This window comes from Leptopilina boulardi, unplaced genomic scaffold (genome assembly GCF_019393585.1).
Source record: "Leptopilina boulardi isolate dan_hultmark-lab unplaced genomic scaffold, ZJU_Lbou_2.1 LbouV2_211, whole genome shotgun sequence".
Taxonomy (NCBI): Eukaryota; Metazoa; Arthropoda; class Insecta; order Hymenoptera; family Figitidae; genus Leptopilina; species Leptopilina boulardi.
In genome coordinates, this window is record NW_026137765.1 from 287,246 (window position 1) to 308,704 (window position 21,459).

The 21,459-nt window shown below is 24.4% G+C and overlaps 5 protein-coding genes and 1 non-coding gene across 6 annotated transcripts; 2 read left to right on the forward strand and 4 right to left on the reverse strand.

Annotated features, from left to right (window-relative positions):
• Window positions 1-910: 910 nt before the first annotated feature.
• On the reverse strand, window positions 911-2,723 carry LOC127278730 (glutamate receptor ionotropic, kainate 2-like; the record flags this gene model as incomplete). The annotated part of the gene is made up of 5 exons (XM_051300565.1): window positions 2,455-2,723; window positions 1,873-2,372; window positions 1,444-1,773; window positions 1,200-1,365; window positions 911-1,110 (listed from the first exon to the last, which is right to left on the reverse strand). Coding segments are annotated over exons 1-5 (1,356 nt in total), but the record flags the coding sequence as incomplete, so codon positions are not given.
• Window positions 2,724-5,011: 2,288 nt separating this feature from the next.
• On the reverse strand, window positions 5,012-9,785 carry LOC127278731 (glutamate receptor ionotropic, kainate glr-3-like). The gene is made up of 10 exons (XM_051300566.1): window positions 9,728-9,785; window positions 8,355-8,608; window positions 7,961-8,293; window positions 7,729-7,894; window positions 7,389-7,597; window positions 7,203-7,292; window positions 6,987-7,147; window positions 6,035-6,045; window positions 5,404-5,552; window positions 5,012-5,341 (listed from the first exon to the last, which is right to left on the reverse strand). Exons 1-10 carry the CDS (start codon window positions 9,783-9,785, stop codon window positions 5,012-5,014), a joined length of 1,761 nt encoding a protein of 586 aa, XP_051156523.1.
• Window positions 9,720-9,881, forward strand: LOC127278843 (U1 spliceosomal RNA). The gene has a single exon (XR_007842549.1). It is a non-coding gene; the product is annotated as a U1 spliceosomal RNA (small nuclear RNA).
• A 207-nt stretch (window positions 9,882-10,088) lies between these two features.
• On the reverse strand, window positions 10,089-13,219 carry LOC127278790 (glutamate receptor ionotropic, kainate 2-like). Its single transcript, XM_051300667.1, has 8 exons — window positions 12,510-13,219; window positions 11,922-12,412; window positions 11,509-11,820; window positions 11,243-11,408; window positions 10,963-11,171; window positions 10,789-10,878; window positions 10,559-10,722; window positions 10,089-10,486 (listed from the first exon to the last, which is right to left on the reverse strand). The coding sequence occupies exons 1-8, from the start codon at window positions 12,820-12,822 to the stop codon at window positions 10,192-10,194; spliced, it is 2,040 nt and encodes a 679-aa protein (XP_051156624.1). The 5' UTR covers window positions 12,823-13,219; the 3' UTR covers window positions 10,089-10,191.
• Window positions 13,220-13,816: 597 nt separating this feature from the next.
• On the forward strand, window positions 13,817-17,014 carry LOC127278792 (crossover junction endonuclease MUS81). The gene is made up of 9 exons (XM_051300669.1): window positions 13,817-13,947; window positions 14,298-14,617; window positions 14,703-14,790; window positions 14,888-15,041; window positions 15,136-15,639; window positions 15,732-15,942; window positions 16,019-16,231; window positions 16,303-16,416; window positions 16,529-17,014. The coding sequence occupies exons 2-9, from the start codon at window positions 14,309-14,311 to the stop codon at window positions 16,772-16,774; spliced, it is 1,839 nt and encodes a 612-aa protein (XP_051156626.1). The 5' UTR covers window positions 13,817-13,947; window positions 14,298-14,308; the 3' UTR covers window positions 16,775-17,014.
• LOC127278791 (conserved oligomeric Golgi complex subunit 3) lies at window positions 17,002-20,019 on the reverse strand. The gene is made up of 3 exons (XM_051300668.1): window positions 19,640-20,019; window positions 17,949-19,479; window positions 17,002-17,884 (listed from the first exon to the last, which is right to left on the reverse strand). The coding sequence occupies exons 1-3, from the start codon at window positions 19,894-19,896 to the stop codon at window positions 17,213-17,215; spliced, it is 2,460 nt and encodes an 819-aa protein (XP_051156625.1). The 5' UTR covers window positions 19,897-20,019; the 3' UTR covers window positions 17,002-17,212.
• Window positions 20,020-21,459: the final 1,440 nt, after the last annotated feature.

Consider the following 21,459-nt stretch of genomic DNA (forward strand, 5'->3'; position numbering starts at 1 on the left):
ACAGTTTCAGTACAAGATTATAGAGAACGCTGTAGTCGCGACCGCCATAAGCGGGAAAATTTAAATACCTTCCTTTCAATATTATTTATTGTTTAATTTTTCTTTTCAATTAAACAAATATTAAAAATTATTATATAAACACAATTTTATTTTTTTATTACATGAAAATGTGTTAATTCGATAATAAATATAAAAATACTTGAAACAATTCCAATTAAAACAATTTTTAAAATTGTTGCAATACTCGAAAATGTAACAACATTATATTTTTTTCGTAAATTTATGTTACTGATTTGTTTTTTCTTATATTTAAAGTGCTGTAACATTCCATTATCTAGAAACCTACCAAGGCTGAAAAATATTTTAAATATAATTTTAGTTTTCAAAAACAATTAATTAATTTTTATTATATTTATAATAACTCACTGAAAATTCATAATTCCTGTGTATTTACTCTTTTTACTTATCGGCATTGCTATACAATTAATATCTCCTGTTTGAATCGTGACTAATTTGCAATTCGATGGAAGTTTTTGCAAAATTATTGTTTCTTCAGAAGCGTAAAGTGCAGTTTTGCTGTTACACACCTATTAAAATTAAATTTTTTAATTAAATTTATTAATTATTTTATATTTTATTAATATTTTAATTTTTTTTAAAACGATTTTCGTTATTTTCTTATAATGTTTTTAGAAATCAAATAAATTACTTGTGTTAGAGCTTCCATTTCAGTCTCAGGCAATTCATTCTCAGATTTCATTAATTTTCCCATATTCTTCAGTAATTGATCTTTTGTTTCCTTTTTTAAAAATAAAATATATTTTAATTTTATTGTATATCAAAAAAAAAAAAAAAAAAAAAACAGTCTATTAAATTCGGAATTTTTATAAAAAAAACTTACTTGAAACATATCGTAATGAACACTTTGTTTTAAAACTATTAATTTATAGCTACCATCCTTTACAAAACCTTCAAGTGTTGTAAATGGGAGAACAGTGGACGGTACTGTTAAATAACTAATTAAAGTCGCGGAATAAACTGAAGAAATTATCAATGCCGATATAAAAATTGAAAAATAAATCAATCGCAATGACATTATTTTTGGAATTTCTGAAATTAAAATAATTTTTTATTTTAATGAAATTAATTAAGCAATTATTTAAAATTTTTAAATGTAGTAAATTTTTGATAATAGAAACCTAATAATCCCTGTTGACAGAAAATTCGCCAAACATTTAAATAATTTTCACATAATAAAATTCGTAAATTTTTAAATCGTTTCATTTTTGCTTTAATTGTCGTTAAAATAATTGATGTTACAATTGTAATTACCACTAAGATACTCCAAATTTGATTATTAAAAGTCTAGAATTGAAAAATAGTAATTAAAAAAAATGTTTTAAATTTATAATTAAAAAAAAAAAATTTGAAAAAATACCTTACTTTAAAATATCCTAATTGTTGTATACTTGTGATATTTGGTTCCTTAAAACAAAGAATTGCACGAGATGTAATTAGTGGAATAGTAAAATCGACAACTTTTGATCTTCGTGTTGACATAATCATATCGGTAACGGCAAAATCAACATTTTTCTCATGAAGATGCTTTACAATTCCAGTCCATTCTTGTTTCTTTTCATCCCAATTTCCATATAATTTTTCTTTTTTAATAATCTTCATTTTAAAACTCATTGATTGTGAAAGTTCTTCCATTATTTTACCGAAAAATCCTCCCAATTTTTCATATTCATGATTTTCAACTAATGGTGATCCCTTTAAACAATAGAAAATAGATTTTCATCTTGAATTATTTTTTCCATTTCAAAAATTAGATTTTTCCTATTTTTTTTTTTTTTTTTTTTTGGTACTTACTTCTATAGTAACCATTCGTAGTGTAACTCCTCCAATATGATTTCTTCTCTGATAAAGTGATTTATTTGTAAATAATCGAAATCCCTCGTCAGGTTCCCAAAGGGCTAGATCAAAAGTAGATGTTTCATTTTTATGCACTGAATACCATTCTCTAATAATTGGATCGTCGTAACATTTTATTAACATTTCTGTATTGAATGCAACATTAAATTGATTTCCACGAGGATTTTTGCAATAATCAATTAAAATATATTCGCCACTTAGCGATCGAAAAATAATTAACCACACTGGACCCGATGTAAAACTATTATTCATTATTTTTTCATATTCTTTCATTGTTTCATATTTTCTTATAAAAATAACATATAATTCTCGTTTCACACTTCCTCTATAATAATTTTGTACGTCTATTAATTGTGTTATTTTTGCCGTTAGAGATGGAATCCCTTCAATTGACAATTGTTGTACTATATCAAAAATCGATCCAAGGGCTGCAATGTCTTATGAAAAAAATCATAAATTAAATTAATTCTTTTTTTTTTTAATTAAATTTTTTTGTAAAAATTTTTTATTTTTACTTACTTTCAATATTATCATTATGAATAATGAGAACGGATGATGTGTCATATATATTATGTATAGAGGAAATTAATTGAGCGTATTCTATTCCTAATAAATTTGATTTCACTTTTATTAATATCGACATCGATAATAATCCAAATATAATTAATTTATTCAACATTTTATAATGTAAATTTTGATAAAAATTGTTTTCTCTGCAAATTGAAAAATAAAAGTGCGTGCAAAATCAACAAACATTTTTCCTATAGCCCATATTTATTGCTGAGAAATCTAAAATTATTTCGTGTGAAATCGCAATTTTGCCATCTCATGCCTTGAATTATTTAGTAAAGATCCATTTAACGCGTTTAAAAATGAAAATTATATCTCTGATATATATTCACGATACTTGGTTGGAAATTATGATCAAGGGCAAATATTTTTTTTTTCGATAAATAATTTGTTTTATACATTTAACTTTGTTATTATTAATTTAATTTTTTCAATTATTTATTTTTTTAAACTATTTTTTTATTTTTGAATTAGGGTAAAGTAAAATTCAAGACATTTGTCTGATAATTTTTTTTTTTTTTTATTTTTTTTTTTTTAAAGTAAAATAAAAATAAAGTATTAACAGAGCTAGTGCAGATTATAATCTTGTGCTTTAATGAAAAAGGAGACAAATGTTTCTACTCTTGACATTTTACTTTATACTAAAGATAAACTTCTTAATTGGACAGGTCAATTTTTATGATAAAATCAGTTGTTTATATTTTCTCTCATTTATTAATAATATTTAAAGATGAACTTTTCTTTTTATGATCCCTTATATTAAAATATAATTATATTTTTAATTATTCTATTAAATTATAATAATTATTAATTATTATTTTTTTATTATTTATTTTTATTCTTTTTGGGAATTTTATTTCTAATTTTAGTCTTTTGGTAATATTTTATGATTTTGTATAACAATATTTTAATTTTATTGATATTTATGATTTGAAGATTGCTCTTATTTTTAAAAAGATAGTAACATTTTTCCACGCAATAAATTGTTACACCCAAAGTAAAACCGAAACCTATAATTGCAAAGGGAAATTTAGCAACTGATAGTCCAACTCTTGTATAAGTATCTCTACGTAGAAGTCTTTTATTAAGAAATGTTTTCAAATAGACTTTTTGTAATTGATCTATTAATCCATAATTTTTTAGTTTAGTAATGCTGAAATAAAAATTTAAAAAAATATATTATATTCATCTTGCTTTGATTTTAGTACTCGTTTTAGTATTAATAATATAAACGTACTAATAGTTTATTATGTCTGTAAATTCGCTATGTTTTTGCAAAATTAAACCCACATTGTCGAATTTATTAGTTGGAATTTGATAAATAGGACATTTAATATAATCTTTCATTATCTCTTTTAAATAACTACTGATATACAAAGCCACTTTTTCTTGGCAAACCTGAAAATTAATTGCGAATAATAATTATCACACACTTTTTTTTTAATTTACAATTTAAAAATTATATTAATATTTTTTCGATTAAACAATAATTAAAAAAAAATTTCGTGTCAAATGTTAAATAAAATACGGTATTTATAGTTATAATGATTTGAAAATACTACGCGGTATACTCATCAAAACATATGTAACGCGAATTAATAAGTTGTTTTTTTTTATGTCGAAAATGACATTTGTCAGTTAAACTTGTGTCAAATTAAATTGTCCAATATTTATCAAAATTGAATAAAAATTCAATGTAACTATTTTTTAAATTGTTATATATGTTTTCAAATTTTTCAAAAATGACAAATTTTCAAATTCTCATACCATATCGAAACCCTCTCTCATATTTTTCGGTAATTGATTTCTCTTCATCATTAAACTTTTCATGGCAATTAAATCTTCGTCACTTGTTTGGTGCTATTAAAAAACAAATTGCAAAATTAAATATCAAAAATGTAATTAAAATTTAATTTTAATTTTTAAATTATATAAATATAATATTTTATATTTTTTTATTATGTAAAAAATAATTTTTTAAATTATATAATCAAACCTGAAAAAATTCATACGCTGACGAGTCTTTAAGAACAATCAATTTGTAAGATTCATCAGCGACCAATTCCTGAATAGTTTTAAATGTCAATTCTGTATTTATTACATTAATAATAGCTGTTAACGATGCACAATAACCAGACCAAATTATTATCGATAGAAGAAAAATTGAAAAATACGCTATTCGTAGAGTAGATTCTAAAGGAAATTCTATAACAAACGTTAAATGGAAAAATATTTGTAAGTAAAAAATAAATGCAAAATTTCTTTAGTACCTGTTAAACCTTGTTGACAAAAAATACCCCATACATTGACATAATTTTCCGACAATAGACTTGGCAAATAATACGATTCACGAATTTCAATTTTCATGAAAGTGAGATATAATGGAGTTATTAATACAAATAGTCCAAGATATATCCAAACATTTTTGGTAAATGTCTAAATTAGAAATAATCAGTGTGATTTTTTAATTAACGATTTTGAAAAAAAAAAAATTGCTAAATATTATTTATACCTTAATGTAACCAGTCCAACGAATTGAATCATCGGGTTTTCTGAGATATAAAAAATTCTCAACAACCATCAATGGTATTGTAGAATCAACATAATGTAATCTTTCCGAAGTCAATGATACATCGGAAGCTGCCAAATCAATTTTATCATTAATCAAATGATCTATTACACCCGACCATATTCCAGTTGTTTCATTCCACACTCCAATTGAATCTTCTTCTGACACAAAATCCATTGTAAAATTAATAGATTCTTGTATTAATACAAAAATATGTCCCATAAATCCTTTTAGCGTGTCGCCTTCTCTTTTAAGTAGATCATCATCCTAATTTCATTATTATATAATAATTAAATTTTTAAATAAAATTTTCGTATTTCTATACTTACATCAGAAGTAGCTATCCTCAATTTCTTTCCTTTAAGTCCACCTCTTCTTTCGTATTTTGTGAGATTATTATTCAATTTGAAACCATTTTTGATGTCCCATATTGCTAAATCATAAACACTTGTTGTATTTTCAATTAATGAATACCATTCTTGAATAATTTTTTCATCGTAACATTTAACAATTAATTGCGAATCAAAACGTAAATTAATTGGATTACCCAAAGGTTTCATGCAAAAATTAATTAAAGGTTTTTTATTATTCTTTCGTGTTTTCATAAATATCATCAAACAATCATGTGTTGGATATGCAAATTTTGATGTTTTTTTATCAGTTTGTTGAAACATTTGAAAATATGCTTTAAATGAATTTTCACTTGTAAAAAATATTACAGTCATTGGTACTTGTGCTCGACTTTTTCCTAATTTATCATTTACTGATGATTTGTATTTATTTGGATTTTCAAAATTTACAAACAATGTAAATATTTTCAATCTTGAGAAGTGCAATGCTATGTTTAAAATATCATTTCTCTCTGTAAGATCTATTTAATATATATATATAGGTATAAAAAAAACTGAAATATTCTAATATATTTTATAATCATAAATCAAATGAATTATATAAACTCACCGATTTCGGAACTGTAAAAGAAAATAATAGATGAACACTTGTAATAATTATACACGTCTAAAATAAGTTGTACATTTTCCTTAAAATTTGCATTTGTAAATTTTATCATTGTACAAAGAAGCATTGAGCACAAAAATTTTGAAGATTTTTTCATGATTTGAAAATTTTTTTATACAAGTTCCGTAAATATTATGGATTTTGAAAAATTGTTCAGTTGTTTTTGATAGACTAACAATAATAAATTCACATATTTGAATAAAAATAAAAGATAAAAGCGTGTTATAAACATATAATAGATGACACCATTTTTTTTTTATTCGATATTTTTATTCCCAATTTGTATTTAGATTAAAAGTGATGATACAATTTTCCGATGCATTTATATTTCAAATGTCTTTCAATTATAGATTTTTTTTTTTATTATTAATCAATAATAACATTTGATTAAAAATCGAATTTTTTTTTTTAAATAACATTGTATTGAGAACATAATTTTTTATATTCATTAAAATTGAAAACCAATTTTATTAACTCCAGAATTCATTAGAATTTTATATTCACGATTATTTTTTGTAAATTTGACATTTGGTGCTTCATTTCGATTAGAATGATCCAAAGTAATTTGTTTGTGTTTTAAATTTTCCAAGAAATTAACTTTGCGATGTCTACTACTTTTTTTAACTGTTGTCAATTTGTGTAGAAAGAAAAATTTTATTTCCCCTAATAAAATTATAATACTAACAATAATTCCAGTGCCAACTATTGCTAAAAGTATTATAATTTCCCAAATAGTGACTTGTGATTTTGGTTCATCTGCTACTGTCTCATGATAAAAATATTCTTCATAAAATCGCTTTAACATACCATTGACTTCAAAATTGAAAAAGCTGCAAAAAAATCGTTTTTAAAAAAAAATGATAAGTTAAATTAAGTAATTAAATAATTAAATTACTTTCGATTAATTTCACTTTTGAATTGACTATGTTTTGGTAAAGCCATTGCTGATATTTCAAGTAAATTCGTTTTTATTTCATGTAATTCGCATTTAATTTGAATATCGTGAATTTTTCGTGCCGTTTCTACGACAAAAAAACCAACATCTTGCTCACAAACCTAAAAAAAAAGAAATATAGAAATTTAAATATTTGAGGAATTCTTTAATTTTTACCATATCAAATCCTTGTTGAACAGAATCGGGTAAATCTTCAGTTTTCAGCATAATGTTGAACATTGCTTTTAAAATATCAGTTTTCCCAAACTGAATTGTTTAAAAAATAATAATGACAAAGAGAGAATAATTAGTAAAATTTCTTTTAAAAAAACGTACTGAATTTTTTACTATATAAATAATTACCTCAAAAATATTATAATCTGCACCATTTTTTAGAGTTATCAACTTGTAATTTCCAGATTCAACAAAAGATTCCATATCCGGTAGATAAACAATTGGTATTGGATACGTTAAGCGACTTATTAAAATTGCTGAATAATGATCCAAAATTATTAAGGCAGAAATAAAAATCGCGAAGTAAACTATTCTTAAAGCTTGTGATGCTGGAAATTCTGCAAAATTTTTATTGAAAACCAATTTAATTTCTTTTATAAAGATAATGAATTATTGATTGAAAAAATTTAATCGTCATAAATTGTAATTTAACAAGTATAATTTAAAGAGAAAATGAAAATTTTAAGACCTAATAATCCTTGTTGACAATATATTCCCCAAATATTAAGATAATTTTCCATAAGAAGTTGAGATAAAACGTAGGAATCGCGAACTTTTATTTTCATCACAGTTAAAATGAGTGGCGAAATTAATATTATTAAAATAACTCCAATCCAAATACGATAATCGAAAAACTGAAATTATAAAATATTATTAATTTTTATAATACCTGGGATGGGATTAAATAAAATTATTTTTACCATAAAATATCCTAACCACTTGATAACAGTTCCAGATTTTGGTTTTTGTACATATAATATTGATTCTACATTCAATAATGGTATTGTATAATCAATAGCTGACATTCTTAAAGAAGATAATGCCAAATCTGTTACTAATAAATCAATTTTATTTTCGTAAAGTACATTCACGGCTCCTGTCCAATAATTGCCGGTAACATTCCAACTTCCATATTCACGTTCTCTTGACTCAAGTTCCCATGTGAAATTCATACATTTTTGTAATTCATCCAATAAATGACCGAAATATCCTTCTAATTTATTATCCTCTGTCCATGAAGTTAAAGCCGATGGCTGAAAAATTATATTTGCAATATAATATATTTCTATAATTTTAATTTTTCAAAAAATTTACCTCTGCTGTTGCTATTTTCAATACTCTTCCATTTAAATCAATTCTTCTATGTTGATGATCTAGAATCATTGTTAAAAATTCAATTTGTGGATCCCATATTGCCCATAATGATACCTTCATGTCATCTCCATTTAATGTATACCAACCATTTAATCTATCATTATCATAACATTTAACTACCATAAAAGAATCGAGACGTAATTTAAAAAATGTTTTATCAGGATTTGCACAAAAATCACTTAAATATTCTTTATCTGTTTTAACAAATAATACAAGAAAAAATAATTGTTCCTCAGAACTTAATTCTTCGCACATAAGACGAAATTGATTTAAACTTTTTTCATCAGAGAGTAAAATAACAATCATTGGTCGTCTTCCATGTATTTGTTCTTTATTTTTTTCCCAATAATGTTGTCTCATTATGTCCCAATCACGAAAATCTGCCGTTATTGAAAAAATATCACGTTTTGATAGCAGAGTCGTTATTTTTAGAAGATATTGCTTTTCAATGAAATCTTTATTTGCGATTTTTAAAATAGAAAATAATATTTAATTAATTGAATTAATTCCATATTATAATAATATAATCGAAAAAATAACTTACCATCGTTTTCAGAATAATGAAAAATTGTTATCGATGATTCCTTATTATGATCGAAAATTTTAATCATTAATTTTGCATAGTCTTCTAATTTTATTTTAGCGCTCGCTAAAAAATATATCAATTGTATTGATAAAATGCACAAAATTTTTAATATTGTATTTAATTGCATTTTTATTCTATAGATATATATATATATATATAGTTTATTTTTTACTAATTATACATAATTTTTAAATAAATTCTAAATCACATAACATTGTCTTGTCTTTAGTGAAGTTAAACAATAATGAATAAAAGAAAAAAAAATGAATCATCCATTCATTTTATATCTGATGATATAAAATGCATATTATTTTTTTTTATCAACTTTTTTTTTTGTCATGAAAAGATAATTGACCAATAGAAAAAGCTTTTACGCCTCCATTAGAGATACATTAGAAAATATATTTAAAATATGTTATTTATCACACCTGTAAAAATATTTTTCATTATGAAATATCATTCAACAATATTGTAAATTTTACTATTGAAGTAGTAAAAATAGCAAAAAAAAAAAAAAATTTTGTCTCTATTTTAAATTAGTTAATTATAATTTTTTTATATTAAATTTGGGAAATATACATTTTTCTAGCGGGAAATTTGTATTATTGATTAAAACTAATTTAGTTCATTGATTTGACACTAGGAGTCAGATGTTATTTTATCTCACAGTTGAGTGTAGTCGCTGTGGGTATAAAAGGCAGCTCATCAGGGAGAAAAGCATACTTACCTGGCGCAGAGGCTACCGTGATCAACAAGGCGGTTCCTCCAGGGCGAGGCTCTTCCATTGCACTACGGTTGAGCTGACCCTTGCGAATATCCCTAATGTGGATATCTCGGGCGTATAATTTTTGTTAGTCGGGACTGCGTACGCGCTGTCCCGGAATAATTTCAATTAACATAATTTTTTTTTATTTTACTATATATACAAAATTAGTAAAATAATTTGTTAGCTGTTTTTAACTATAAATGTTTAGTTAAATTAGCTATAAATTTTCCCCATTAAAAATTTGTTGCTTCTAATAATTCCTTTAATGCAAAAATTAAAGGATGGCCAAACACTTAAATAAATTAACACTAAACAATTTAACATTGCATAAAATTTATTTTACATGTAAAAAATTAAGTAAACATTTTTTTTTAATTACAATTATAGAAATAATGTAATTACAACTTTTTTTTTAGTGATTATAATTAATCAACTGAAATATTTTTTTGAAAATAATTATTCCTATTGTCTTTGCGAATGAAAAGAGCGATCATATTATTTCTCCTCTGTCTTTCTTTTTTTTCATGATAATTAAAGTGAATTTTTTCTAAAATTAATATAACAATTGACAATATAAAAGCACATAGGACAATTTCAAATACCGTGTCAACACCACCTAAAGATATTGATTCGACAATTCTAAATTCAGTATCTGATTTTCTTTTCAATCTTTGACGCACTAATCGATTGAGTATTCCAAATTCTTTAAATCTCTGTATGCTAAAATAGAAAATTTATTTTCAATAATAATAAATAAATAATAAATAATACCTTTTTATTTAGAATACTCACTGGTAATTAAACATTCCTGTATAAGGACTATTTTTCGGTAGTGACATAGCTAGAGAAATTTTTCTTATTGTAGGAATTGTTACTAATTCGCAAAGATTAAAATTATCAATAGATGTTTCTGCACTTTGTTCGACCAAAAATACTGAATATTTGTCTTTGCAAATCTGTATCAAATAGAATTATTTTTAATTTATAATTAGTTATATAGTCATTTAATTTAATTTTCATACCATATTAAATCCTTCGGTGAAAGTTAGAGGCAATTCATTGTCTTTTTTTAATAATTTATTCATTCTCTTGGCGTAATTATCATTAAAATTCTAAATTAATAACAGATAAATAATATTTATAATAGAAAAATTAATTAAGAGCAAAATAGTTTTTTTTTCGCATTCATTTCTTACTTTTATAGAATCGTATGTCTCTCCTTTATGAATAACTATCATTTTATATTTATCCTGATAAATAAATTGTTTTAAAGAAGAAAATGGTAAAATTGGTGAAGAAACTGCAAGGCGACTTATTAAAGCTGCCGAATAAGCTGATAATAATACTAATGATAACATAAAAGTAACAAAATAAATAATCCTCAATGAGCCTCTTTTTGGAAAATCTGTAAAAACAAAATATATTTGTTTTAATGAATTTTTATTATTTAATTAATAATTTTTTTTTACTCCATACCTGAAATTCCTTGTTGGCAATAAATACGCCAAATCTCTAAAAAATTTTCTTCAAACAAAAGTGGTAAAGATCTATTATTTTCTCCTCCCATCATTATTGAAGTGAGAAATAATGGAATGGTAATTAATAATAATATTAAAACTCCCCAAACATATGAATTGAATGCCTAAAAAAAAGTTAAATATTATAAATATTTTTAAAAAAATTATTATTCATTGATTAATATTATTATTTTATTTTAATTAATTTTTAATGATAATATTAACCTGAAAATAGCCAAATCTTCGTATTTGAGTGCCATTTGGCTGCCTAAAATATAATCCCTTATATGATTCAATAATTGGTTGTGTAAAATCAACCTGATGCATTCTTTTTGCTGTCATTGACATTCCAACAGCTGCAACATCAACTTCATTTGATGCTGTTTTATTCATTATTCCTGTCCAAACTCCATTTTCAAATGTTCCAAATTGACTTTCTTTTGATACTGTGAAATGTGTAAAATTCATTACTCTTCCAAGTTCAGCAAGAACTATCAAATAAAGTTCCGAACTGTTTCTTGATGAATTTGTTTTATCCTTAAAAATATTGAGAAAAAAAATGCAAATTCAATTTTTTTTTTTAAATTAATCATTGATAATTATTATTATTATTAAATTTTTTTTTTAATATCACTCACCTCGATTGTAGCACTTTTCAATATTTTACCACCAATATTATGATTTTTCCCAAAAAAAATATTAGTTGTTGTCATATTAAAAATATGATTTTCTAAATTCCAATTCGCTAAATTACGAATTTCAATTTGATTTTCATTGATTGAATACCATTTATAAAGATTATTGTCATTAAAACATTTGACAATCATTTTACTATTGAACGATAGATGAAAAATATTTTCCAATTGATTTGAACAATTATTGGTAATTGATGTTTTTGTAAAAATAATAAGCCAAGTTGCCCATTTCATATTGACTTTTGCGGAAAAATTTTGAAAATTTTTTAACGAATTCATATTTGTTAAATAAACAATTATTAATGGTTGATTAGAACTTTTTTCATAAATAACATTTAATTCTTGTAGATTTGTAAATTTTAATGTCACGGTTTGAATTTGTTTCATAATGAGTTGTCGACAAATTTCAAAAATAAAAACACTTTCCTCCGAATCTATAAATTAATTATTATATATTATTATTTTAGTAATATTAAAATTATTAGATTTATTTATTATTTTATTTTATTATGTTTCAGGTTTGTAACTTACCATTATCACTAGTGTCATCATATAAAATAATCACGTGAGTTATTTTTAACCAATTTTTAATATCCTCAATAAATGTAATATTATTATTAATTTCATTGTGAATTATTGTCGATTTCACTACTGTTTGGCACAAAATAGCGAAAATTAAAATTGCACAAAATTTCATTTTATTGTCAATAATAATAAAAAAAATAAAGTAACCATAACGAGTATAGAATGAGACTAGTAAAAAAGTAATATTATTCAGTTCTTCTTTTTTTTGAACTTGCATGTTAATATTTCCAGACAGATCTAATCTGACGGTGACTGTCATTCAAATTGTCATATTTAATGTTTAGGAATACATTTTTGTTTGCGTATTATATCAATAATCAACCTAAAATCGAGATGAAAACTCGGTAAATTTCATTGTTGACAAGGTCATATTAAACAAATATATTTAATAGTCAGACAATTATTTATTTGACGCACCATACAAAAAGTCTCATCTGTAGAATTTAATTTAAAAACAAAATATATTAAAAATAAATTTTGATTATAAAAATAAATATTAAAATTTATTTTTCACTATTTCGATGAATAAACATTTTTTTCTATAATGTTCTTGATTGGTCACTGGACTTAAATTGAACGTTCTAACAGGTGCAAGTCATCTTTTATGATTATTCATTTTATCCGTTTTCATCAAATAGTTTTATTTATATATAAATATTTGTTCAACTATCACTGAACCCCCCCTTTTTTTTACTTTTTTTTATACCAGAAAATACATAGAAATTGTTAGATTAGATAAACAGAACATCATTTAAATGATTAATATTATTCATAGATATAACTAATATGGTTAAATTGCATATTATTTATTTTTATGTTTATACTTTATTTTTGATATCGAAAATGTTTATCGATATGTTTGACATCAAATAATTGGATAAAAACTTTTTATTTTTAAAAATGGAAGAAATTTCAAAATATTACCTATAGCTTTTTTATTTCAATTTAAAAAAAAGGTAGAAACATTAACAAACATTTCAAATTTGCATATAAAAATTGCGATTTTTAGTATGCAATTAAATCTATTGAAATAATAAAAGTTTATGTTTAATAACAAATTGTTATTTGTTTTTTGAACAAATTAATTTAATATATTTTTTAATTTAATTAATTTTAATCTAGTAAATTTACATTATTGATTAAAATTAAATAAACAAAATTAAATTGAAAAATAAACCAATTTGGCTTCGTTGAGTATAAATATTTTTATTTCGGAAATAATTATATTTATTATTTTTTAAATATAACCGGAAATGATAGTGGCGCACTCTTGCTGACACAAGGTGAACAATTAAACCAAACAAACAAGTGACAAACCAGGAAATCTTAATTTTTTTGACAATTTAATTGTTTTACACTGATTTTTATTCGTGTTTTCATCACGGTAAGTAATTATAAAAAATATAAAAAGAAATTTATAAACATTACTTTAATATTTACATTTAACTTTATATTTTGTAGTTCAAAAAATGTTACCTATTTGCCGGTTAAACAATGACAAGGTGACATAACCTCAAATTAAAAGTTATTTTAAACGTCAAGAAAGGATACAATTTTAATTTAATATTGAATGAATAATTAATTTAATTTTATAAAACAATTTCCTTAACTTAAAATTATTGTAATATTCATGTTTTAAAAATGTAAATTTTTAGTATATAAAATAAATTTTAAACGTTTTGAATAAAGATTATTTGAACTTTTTAAATAAAATGAAATATATTTTATTTACAGTAAAAACTAATATGAAAAGGCGGCGAAGTGAACCTAATCCAAATCCACTTTTTTTGAAATGGCTGCTGGAATGGAAGGAAGAGGCAGCGAGGGAGAAAAAAGAATCCCTTAAACAATGCTTAATGAAAGCCGCTAAATCTCTCAAAGAATGCCGAGAGACACTTTATAGTGGTGAAGATTGCGGTAAACTTAAATATTTTGGACCAAAAGTTTGCGCTATGTTACAAAAAAGACTCGATCAACATATTGAGGAGAATGGTAATCTGCCAGGACCTTTTGATGATGTTGCTAAAACTCCCAGGAGAGCTCAAAATCAAAGAGTAATAATTTATTTTTTATTATTTATTTACTTTTATTATATTTATTGTAATTATAAAAATTAAAAATTAATGTTACTTTTTTCAGACTCCAAAAACTTACGTTCCGAAACCTGGTTCAGGTGCTCATGCGTTACTTCTAACATTATATCGACAAACACCATCAGGAAATAAAGGTAAATAAATTAAAAAAATTAATTATTTAACTAAATTTGTCATTACAAAATTACAAATTTCCTATAAAATAAATTTGAATTTTGTTTTTAATATTAGGATTCATGACAAAAGCACAGTTACAGGCTGAAGCACAGCCTCTATGCGATACATCATTGAAAAAAGCGCAAGCAGGTACTTTTTATACTGCCTGGAATTCAATGACGACACTTCAAAAAGAAGGACTTGTTCTAACTTGGTCCAATCCTGCAAAGTAATTATAAAAAAAAACCATATTATAGAATATTTTTTTAAAAATCTTATCGAATGCTATTAAAAATAATGATTTTGTGATTCTTGTATTTAAGGTTTCGTCTCACAGAGGCAGGAAAAAAGCTTGCCGAAGCCATTGAAAATGCAAATAATCAAGGCAATGCTCGTAATGGAAATGTAATAACTACTCGTGATAATGTAGCCACTTTTGATATTTTGTCATCTGAAGATGAAGAGGAAATATATATCAGACCAAAACCGCATGCACTTTCCAATTTTGCTCTCGACAATTTTTCTAATAACGTGGAAAATATTCCATCAACTTCAACGAATAAGTCGAAACCACTATCATCATTTTCTCATTTTGACCTCGATAATTTTTACGACAATATAGAAAACATACCGTCAACATCAAGGAAACAATCGAAACCTCAATCAAATTCCGATTTTGGTTTGAATAATTTTTATAATAACATAGAAAATATACCGTCAACTTCAACGAAACAATCGGAAAGAACGTCGCCAGAAAAAGATATTTTCTTCTTTGAACCCAATACATTTGACATTATTTTATTGGTTGATAGTCAAGAAACTAGCGGGTAAAGTAATTATTTTAGTTTTACATTCAAATCACTGTATTTTAAAGAATTATTTAAAAAACTATAATTATATTTTTGAAAATTAATTTTAGAAAAGCAAAACAAAAGGATGATCCAACTTACACAGAATTAAGATCATTGAATCAACAATTTGAAGTTCGACGTTTGAATGTAGGAGATTTTATGTGGATTGCAAGATGTAGAACCACAAAGAGAGAACTTGTACTTCCGCATATTGTCGAAAGAAAACGAATAGACGATTTAGAACAAAGTTTAAAAGACTCGAGGTATAAGGAACAAAAGGTAAAAAAAAATGTCATTCGACTCTTTAAGAATGATCTTATTAATTGCTTTTTTTAAACTATAAAATTGTTTACAGGTAAGATTAAAGCAATCGGGAATCAAGAATCTGATTTACTTGATAGAGAGTTATGCTAAAAATCAACATACCACCATCGATATTAATACTCTCTTTCAATTGTCAGTAAATACCCTTATTCGAGATGGTTTCATTGTAAAATACACGGATAGTCATCAGGATTCTATGTTGTATTTGTCAATTTTAACAACAAATCTCAGAAATATTTATAAGGTACAAAAGTAAATTTAATTAAAAAATTTCTTCATCTTCAATATTTCATTATATTTATTTTTTATTTTCAGAGTAAACGTTTGTCAAGTTGTGACAAAAAGGATTTGAATTCCCCTAATACTTCTAAAAATTCAGAATCACTAATGGTATTCGAAAAATTCGATAAAGATAATGCGAAAACAAAGGTACGTTAAAGAATTTATTGGGAACATAATTATTAATTTTTCCCACCTATTGAAGAATTACACTTTTAAAAGATAGAATTCTTTTTAAAAATAAATTTCTATATTTTTTCAGCCGAGAAAAGTAAAAGAAATGTTTTTACGACAACTTATACAAATAAAAGGAGTTTCCGCCGATAAAGCTGTGGCAATTGGGGAAATATTCCCAACGCCAAAATTACTTTATACTGCGTTAGTCGATTCAGAAAGTAGAGGAGAAAATCTTCTAGAGCCATTGCAATATGGTTTGGCCAAACGGCAAATAGGGCCAGTTATAAGCAAAACTATTTATCAATTATATACACAGAGAATATTAACTTAGTTTCTATATCTTACGACAAAAAAGTGTTTTTGAAAAAAAAGAAAGTTAAGTATTAATAATTTAAAGTTTATAAAAATCATTTCTGGCTGTGCGATGATTAAAAAAAAATATCGAAAAAAGTTTTTATTTTTCTTTAATAATAAAGTTTATAAAAAAACTTATATAAGTTTATTAACTTAAATTTAGTATATATATGTAAAGCAAATTCTAAAAAAAATAATAAATCATTATTTTTCAATATTCAGCTTTAATAATTTTCTCTTCTGTATAAATTATCATTTTACACACCCTTAAAACTGTACACTATGTATATTTACATTCGACTCTCTTTTTTTTTACAGTAAAAAATACTTGAAAATATTCTATTATAGCAAAACAATTTGAAAACAATATTTACAATGTCTTCTATATTAAGAAAAGCTCTTAGACAAAAAAAATTCACGTTTCGTCTTTTTCAATGGAAACATTCGGTGAACTAACGTCAGATATGACATTTTGTTTTTGCTCTTGATCAATTATTTTTCCTTGCGTTATAAGACTCGATGAGCTTAACATTACCGAAATTTGCTCTGGAATTGGACAGGCAATTAACATGAGATCTTCGGAATTATAATAGGTATTTAAAATTTGCAATAATTGCGTAAAAGCAGCGACAATATTATTTTTAATTGGTCTAAATAAAATGCATTCAGTTTCTTTGTTTGCCAAATATAATTGCATTGATTGTTGAAGACCTGGTAGTTTGAATTTTATTAATCTTATTGCGTCGCTAACGGAAGTTGCGACATCTTGGGCAGTTCCTAGTTCTGGATTTTTATTTTCTCCCGAAGAAGATGTTGATTTTGCTTTTTCTAGCAATTTCAATACTGGCTCGATTAATAAATTCGTTGAGTACTGAATCAGTCTTTGACAAGTTGATTTAAGTTTTGCGTCAACATGTTTACGAGAATCGATTAAATGTTCCTTCATTTGAGGTGCGCCTTCCAAAAGAAATTCCAAAAGTGCATTATTCGAGAGAGTGAATAAACGTGAACGTTTCTCGAGTAATCCAAAAGCTGCTGTTTTTACTTTTGAAAAATCTAAACTATACTCCTTGACTGTAAAGTCCACCTAAGAAACGATAATCACATTTAAAAAAATAAAATTAATTTACATAAAATTAGTAAATATTTACCTGAAAGGGCGCAATTTGTTCCCGCAATATTAAAAGATGTTTGATTTGAAAGAGTTCAGCGTCCAATTGACTAGCTCTCAATTGTATTTGTTGTTTAGCTTCTTCAATACTTTGAACACAAAGTGTAATTGCTTCCTGACTAAGAGATTGAAAAACAGGCCTATCAACACATCGATAAAGTCTCGATAAACAAACAAGTGTTCTTCTCACAGTTGGATACCACATTCCATGAAGATCAGCCGGCGAATTACCCATATTAGTTCGCTGATAAATTGGATCCATTGTCAAATGTGTTCTTGATATTTGCTCCGAAATATTACTGTCCATTGAAGAAACTGATATTCTTTTTAATTTAATTTGTCTAGTTTCTTCGCGAATTGATTGAGCTATTTCTTCCATCATTTTCAATTTTTCTGGATATGATAAATCGCCAGGCGATGGTTTATAACCAACAACATCTGTTTGTAAATATAAATGTGCACGGAAGACTAAACGTTCTTGTACGTCATGTAATAATTGAAGGCAAATATTTCCAAATCCCTGTAGTGGTTCGAAATTATTTTGTACATGCTCATCAAGCATTTCTATCCTGAGAATACAACAAATTTCAGCGAGTGTCTCTAAATGATTAATGTGAATAATAAATGGTCTTAAAGTATCGTAAAGTGATGTACAAAGACCTTCCAAATAGGCGGTGAGACTTGGTGAAAATTTAGTGAAAAATTGATAAAATAATCTATGTTCATCAATAGAAGCGTGAAGAAGTAATGCACATGAATGTCGTACAAGACTACAATGATCACCATTACATTTATCCTTGACTGATTGTAATGCCCTTTGAACACTTGGTCCAAGAACTAATCCTCTTTGGCTTAAATAGTACTGATGACATTCAGTCAAAAGTGTATCATACTCTTGTCGTTTATATGACATTGTTTCGATTCTTTCAATAATTAATTTGACTTTTGGCAATGTCGATTGAAATCGACCATAAAATAATGCCAATGTTGTATCAGAATTTTCCTCTAAACCACCACTTTTTGTATTTAAAATACTTTCCGTTGCATTTGTTAACGATTTAAAAATATAATTTGTCATCAATGTAATTGCCTTCGATTGACAATGACGATATTTCATTAAATACATTGCACTCTCCTTGAAAGTTGAATTATTTTGCATAAAATCCATATTAGTGTCGATTTTTTCAATTAGATTGAAAAATACTTCACTATTAACAGAGAGTGTTGGTGCGTCTAATTTATCCATAATAATGTCCACTTCTTTGAAATATTTAATATATTCAGCGACACTATTCGTTAAAGTATTTAATGTTTCCTGATCGGCAATTAATTGTTCACTAGCATCATAGAGAGATGTTGTTTTACCCGAGACCAAACTGTATTGTTTCGAGAGCGATGTAAAATCATCCAGCGATTTTCCAATTTGTGAATGTAAATTTTCACATTCCTCTCGACGACACATCAATTGTTCGAGATAAGTCATGTATTTTGCATCTTCTGCCAAAATGTATCTGACGAAAAAATATTAAACAATAATATTTCATTCACGAATTTTAATTTATAAAAATTACTTATAAACAAATTAAATAGTATTATAAAATGTACAATTGTTACATTATTAAATTATTTTTCATTTATTTTATTAATAAAACAATTAACAAATGAACTTACTTTTTCTCCAACTCTGTATAGCATTGTAATAATTCTTGACAAGTTTCAATTCTCTCGACAGTACCATTAATATTACTTTTTGATTCTGAATTTATTTTTTCATTTGATTCAATAAAATTAACAGAATCAGATAATGAAATTTGTTCCTCTAAATTTTCTAACCATTCTTTTTGATTTATCGTCAATGGCGCGAGGGCATTAATTGACGAATCGTCCCATTTTATTAAATTATCAGTAACTATCTTCGAATTGCTCATTTTCGCTCATTTGTGCGAATAAATAAATTAATATATCACTTGAAGAAAATATTATTTTTTTTTATACATAAGTTTGACAGTAATGACACTTAGAATTTTGAGGTTATTACTTGCGTGGCGAAAATCAGGGTTGCAAACGTTTAGAAAAAAAAAAAAATTATCTTCGATTTGTTAAAATTATAGCGGGGAATTTGAATGTTGAATCAAATAACCAATCAACAGTATGCTTTGTAAATACACGTAAATTCCGAGATGTTACGTATAAAATCATACCTAACAAACCCTGATTTTATTTTTTACTGTCGGTAAAAAAGAAACAAGTTTTAAATTCAAATTTAAAATTCATTGAAATTTTTTATTTTTAATCTAAAATTTCTTTAGTGATTTTAATTAAATCCTCGAAATTTCAAAAAATTTATATCAAATAAAATTTTAAACAACATATTGATCATCAGGAATATAGTTGTAAGTTATTTAAATGTTTTATTTTCCGCTGACGTCAATTGTTCACGTGACTTATTTAAGGGATAACATCTAATGCTATGGGGATAATAATAGTTTTAATTAAACGGAATTATTTCTAATTTACATATAATTTACATAATATATGTAATATATTTTATTTTTAAAAACTATTTTTGAATTTTAAAATAATACTGTGTGTAGATAATGAACTTAAAATTTTTTTTTATTATAAAACTGATTGTCCCTCCAGGTAGATTGCATATATATACTATAAATCTGATTATATTAAATTAAATAAATTATTTTATTTTATGTTTTATGACAAATTAAAAAATATTTAAAAAATAATATATGTAATTGACTCTTAAATTAATTAATTTAATGGTTACTTTATTTATTCGACGTACACGTGTCGCAGAAATAATTAAGCTTTATTTTCAGTCCCCATAAGCATAAAAAAAATTATAATCAATTTCTATCCAGGAAATATAAAAATCTCATTTAATTTACAATCAATACGAAATTATATTAATAAAAATATTAAATAAGGTGCACTTAAAGGTCAGGCAATTTTATTGATTTTTTTTAATGTTTTATTTTAGTTAAAAAATTAGGTATAATAAAAATTTATTAACATAGTATTTACAAAATGAATAAAAATTTACAAAATTTATTAAAACATTTTTGTAATTAATTTATTAATTAATTTCATTGAATGGTAATTACAATAATTTTGTACAAAATAAACCAAAAAATATCATTAAAGAAATTGTTTTCCTTATATAACTAAAAAAGCATAGAAATATTTTAATTATTATTTAATAATACGTAAAAAAAAGGAATTTTTTTTTCTATAATTTATTTTACTTAGAATATATTAAAAAATAGAACTATCGTTTTACTTATTTATAAAAGTTATACATAAAGTTTACTATATTAAATTTTAATGATTAAATTATAAATATTCGTTTAAATTTAAACTATTATTTTTATTATTTATATGAATAAAATAAAAGTTAATTTTAGTGAAAATTTAAAAATATAAAAAATAATAAATAAACGTCATCATATTTATTAATATTAATAAATTTAAAAAAA

Excerpts from the sequence above, each read along its gene's own strand:
- LOC127278792 (XM_051300669.1), top strand. The coding sequence starts at position 14,309 with ATGAAAAGGCGGCGAAGTGAACCTAATCCAAATCCACTTTTTTTGAAA. Across the intron at positions 14,618-14,702 it reads GGAGAGCTCAAAATCAAAGA|ACTCCAAAAACTTACGTTCC; the intron begins GTAATAATTTAT and ends TACTTTTTTCAG. Across the intron at positions 15,943-16,018 it reads CGAGGTATAAGGAACAAAAG|GTAAGATTAAAGCAATCGGG; the intron begins GTAAAAAAAAAT and ends AATTGTTTACAG.
- LOC127278790 (XM_051300667.1), bottom strand. The coding sequence starts at position 12,822 with ATGACAGTCACCGTCAGATTAGATCTGTCTGGAAATATTAACATGCAA. Across the intron at positions 10,879-10,962 it reads AGACATACGATTCTATAAAA|AATTTTAATGATAATTACGC; the intron begins GTAAGAAATGAA and ends TTATTAATTTAG. Across the intron at positions 10,487-10,558 it reads ACAGGAATGTTTAATTACCA|CATACAGAGATTTAAAGAAT; the intron begins GTGAGTATTCTA and ends TTTCTATTTTAG.
- LOC127278731 (XM_051300566.1), bottom strand. The coding sequence starts at position 9,785 with ATGGAAGAGCCTCGCCCTGGAGGAACCGCCTTGTTGATCACGGTAGCC. Across the intron at positions 8,609-9,727 it reads CACGGTAGCCTCTGCGCCAG|ATAAAGAATATTTAAGTGAT; the intron begins GTAAGTATGCTT and ends TTGTTAAAACAG. Across the intron at positions 5,342-5,403 it reads TGAGGATAGCTACTTCTGAT|GATGATGATCTACTTAAAAG; the intron begins GTAAGTATAGAA and ends TAATGAAATTAG.
- LOC127278791 (XM_051300668.1), bottom strand. The coding sequence starts at position 19,896 with ATGAGCAATTCGAAGATAGTTACTGATAATTTAATAAAATGGGACGAT. Across the intron at positions 19,480-19,639 it reads TATACAGAGTTGGAGAAAAA|ATACATTTTGGCAGAAGATG; the intron begins GTAAGTTCATTT and ends TTTTTTCGTCAG. Across the intron at positions 17,885-17,948 it reads AACAAATTGCGCCCTTTCAG|GTGGACTTTACAGTCAAGGA; the intron begins GTAAATATTTAC and ends ATCGTTTCTTAG.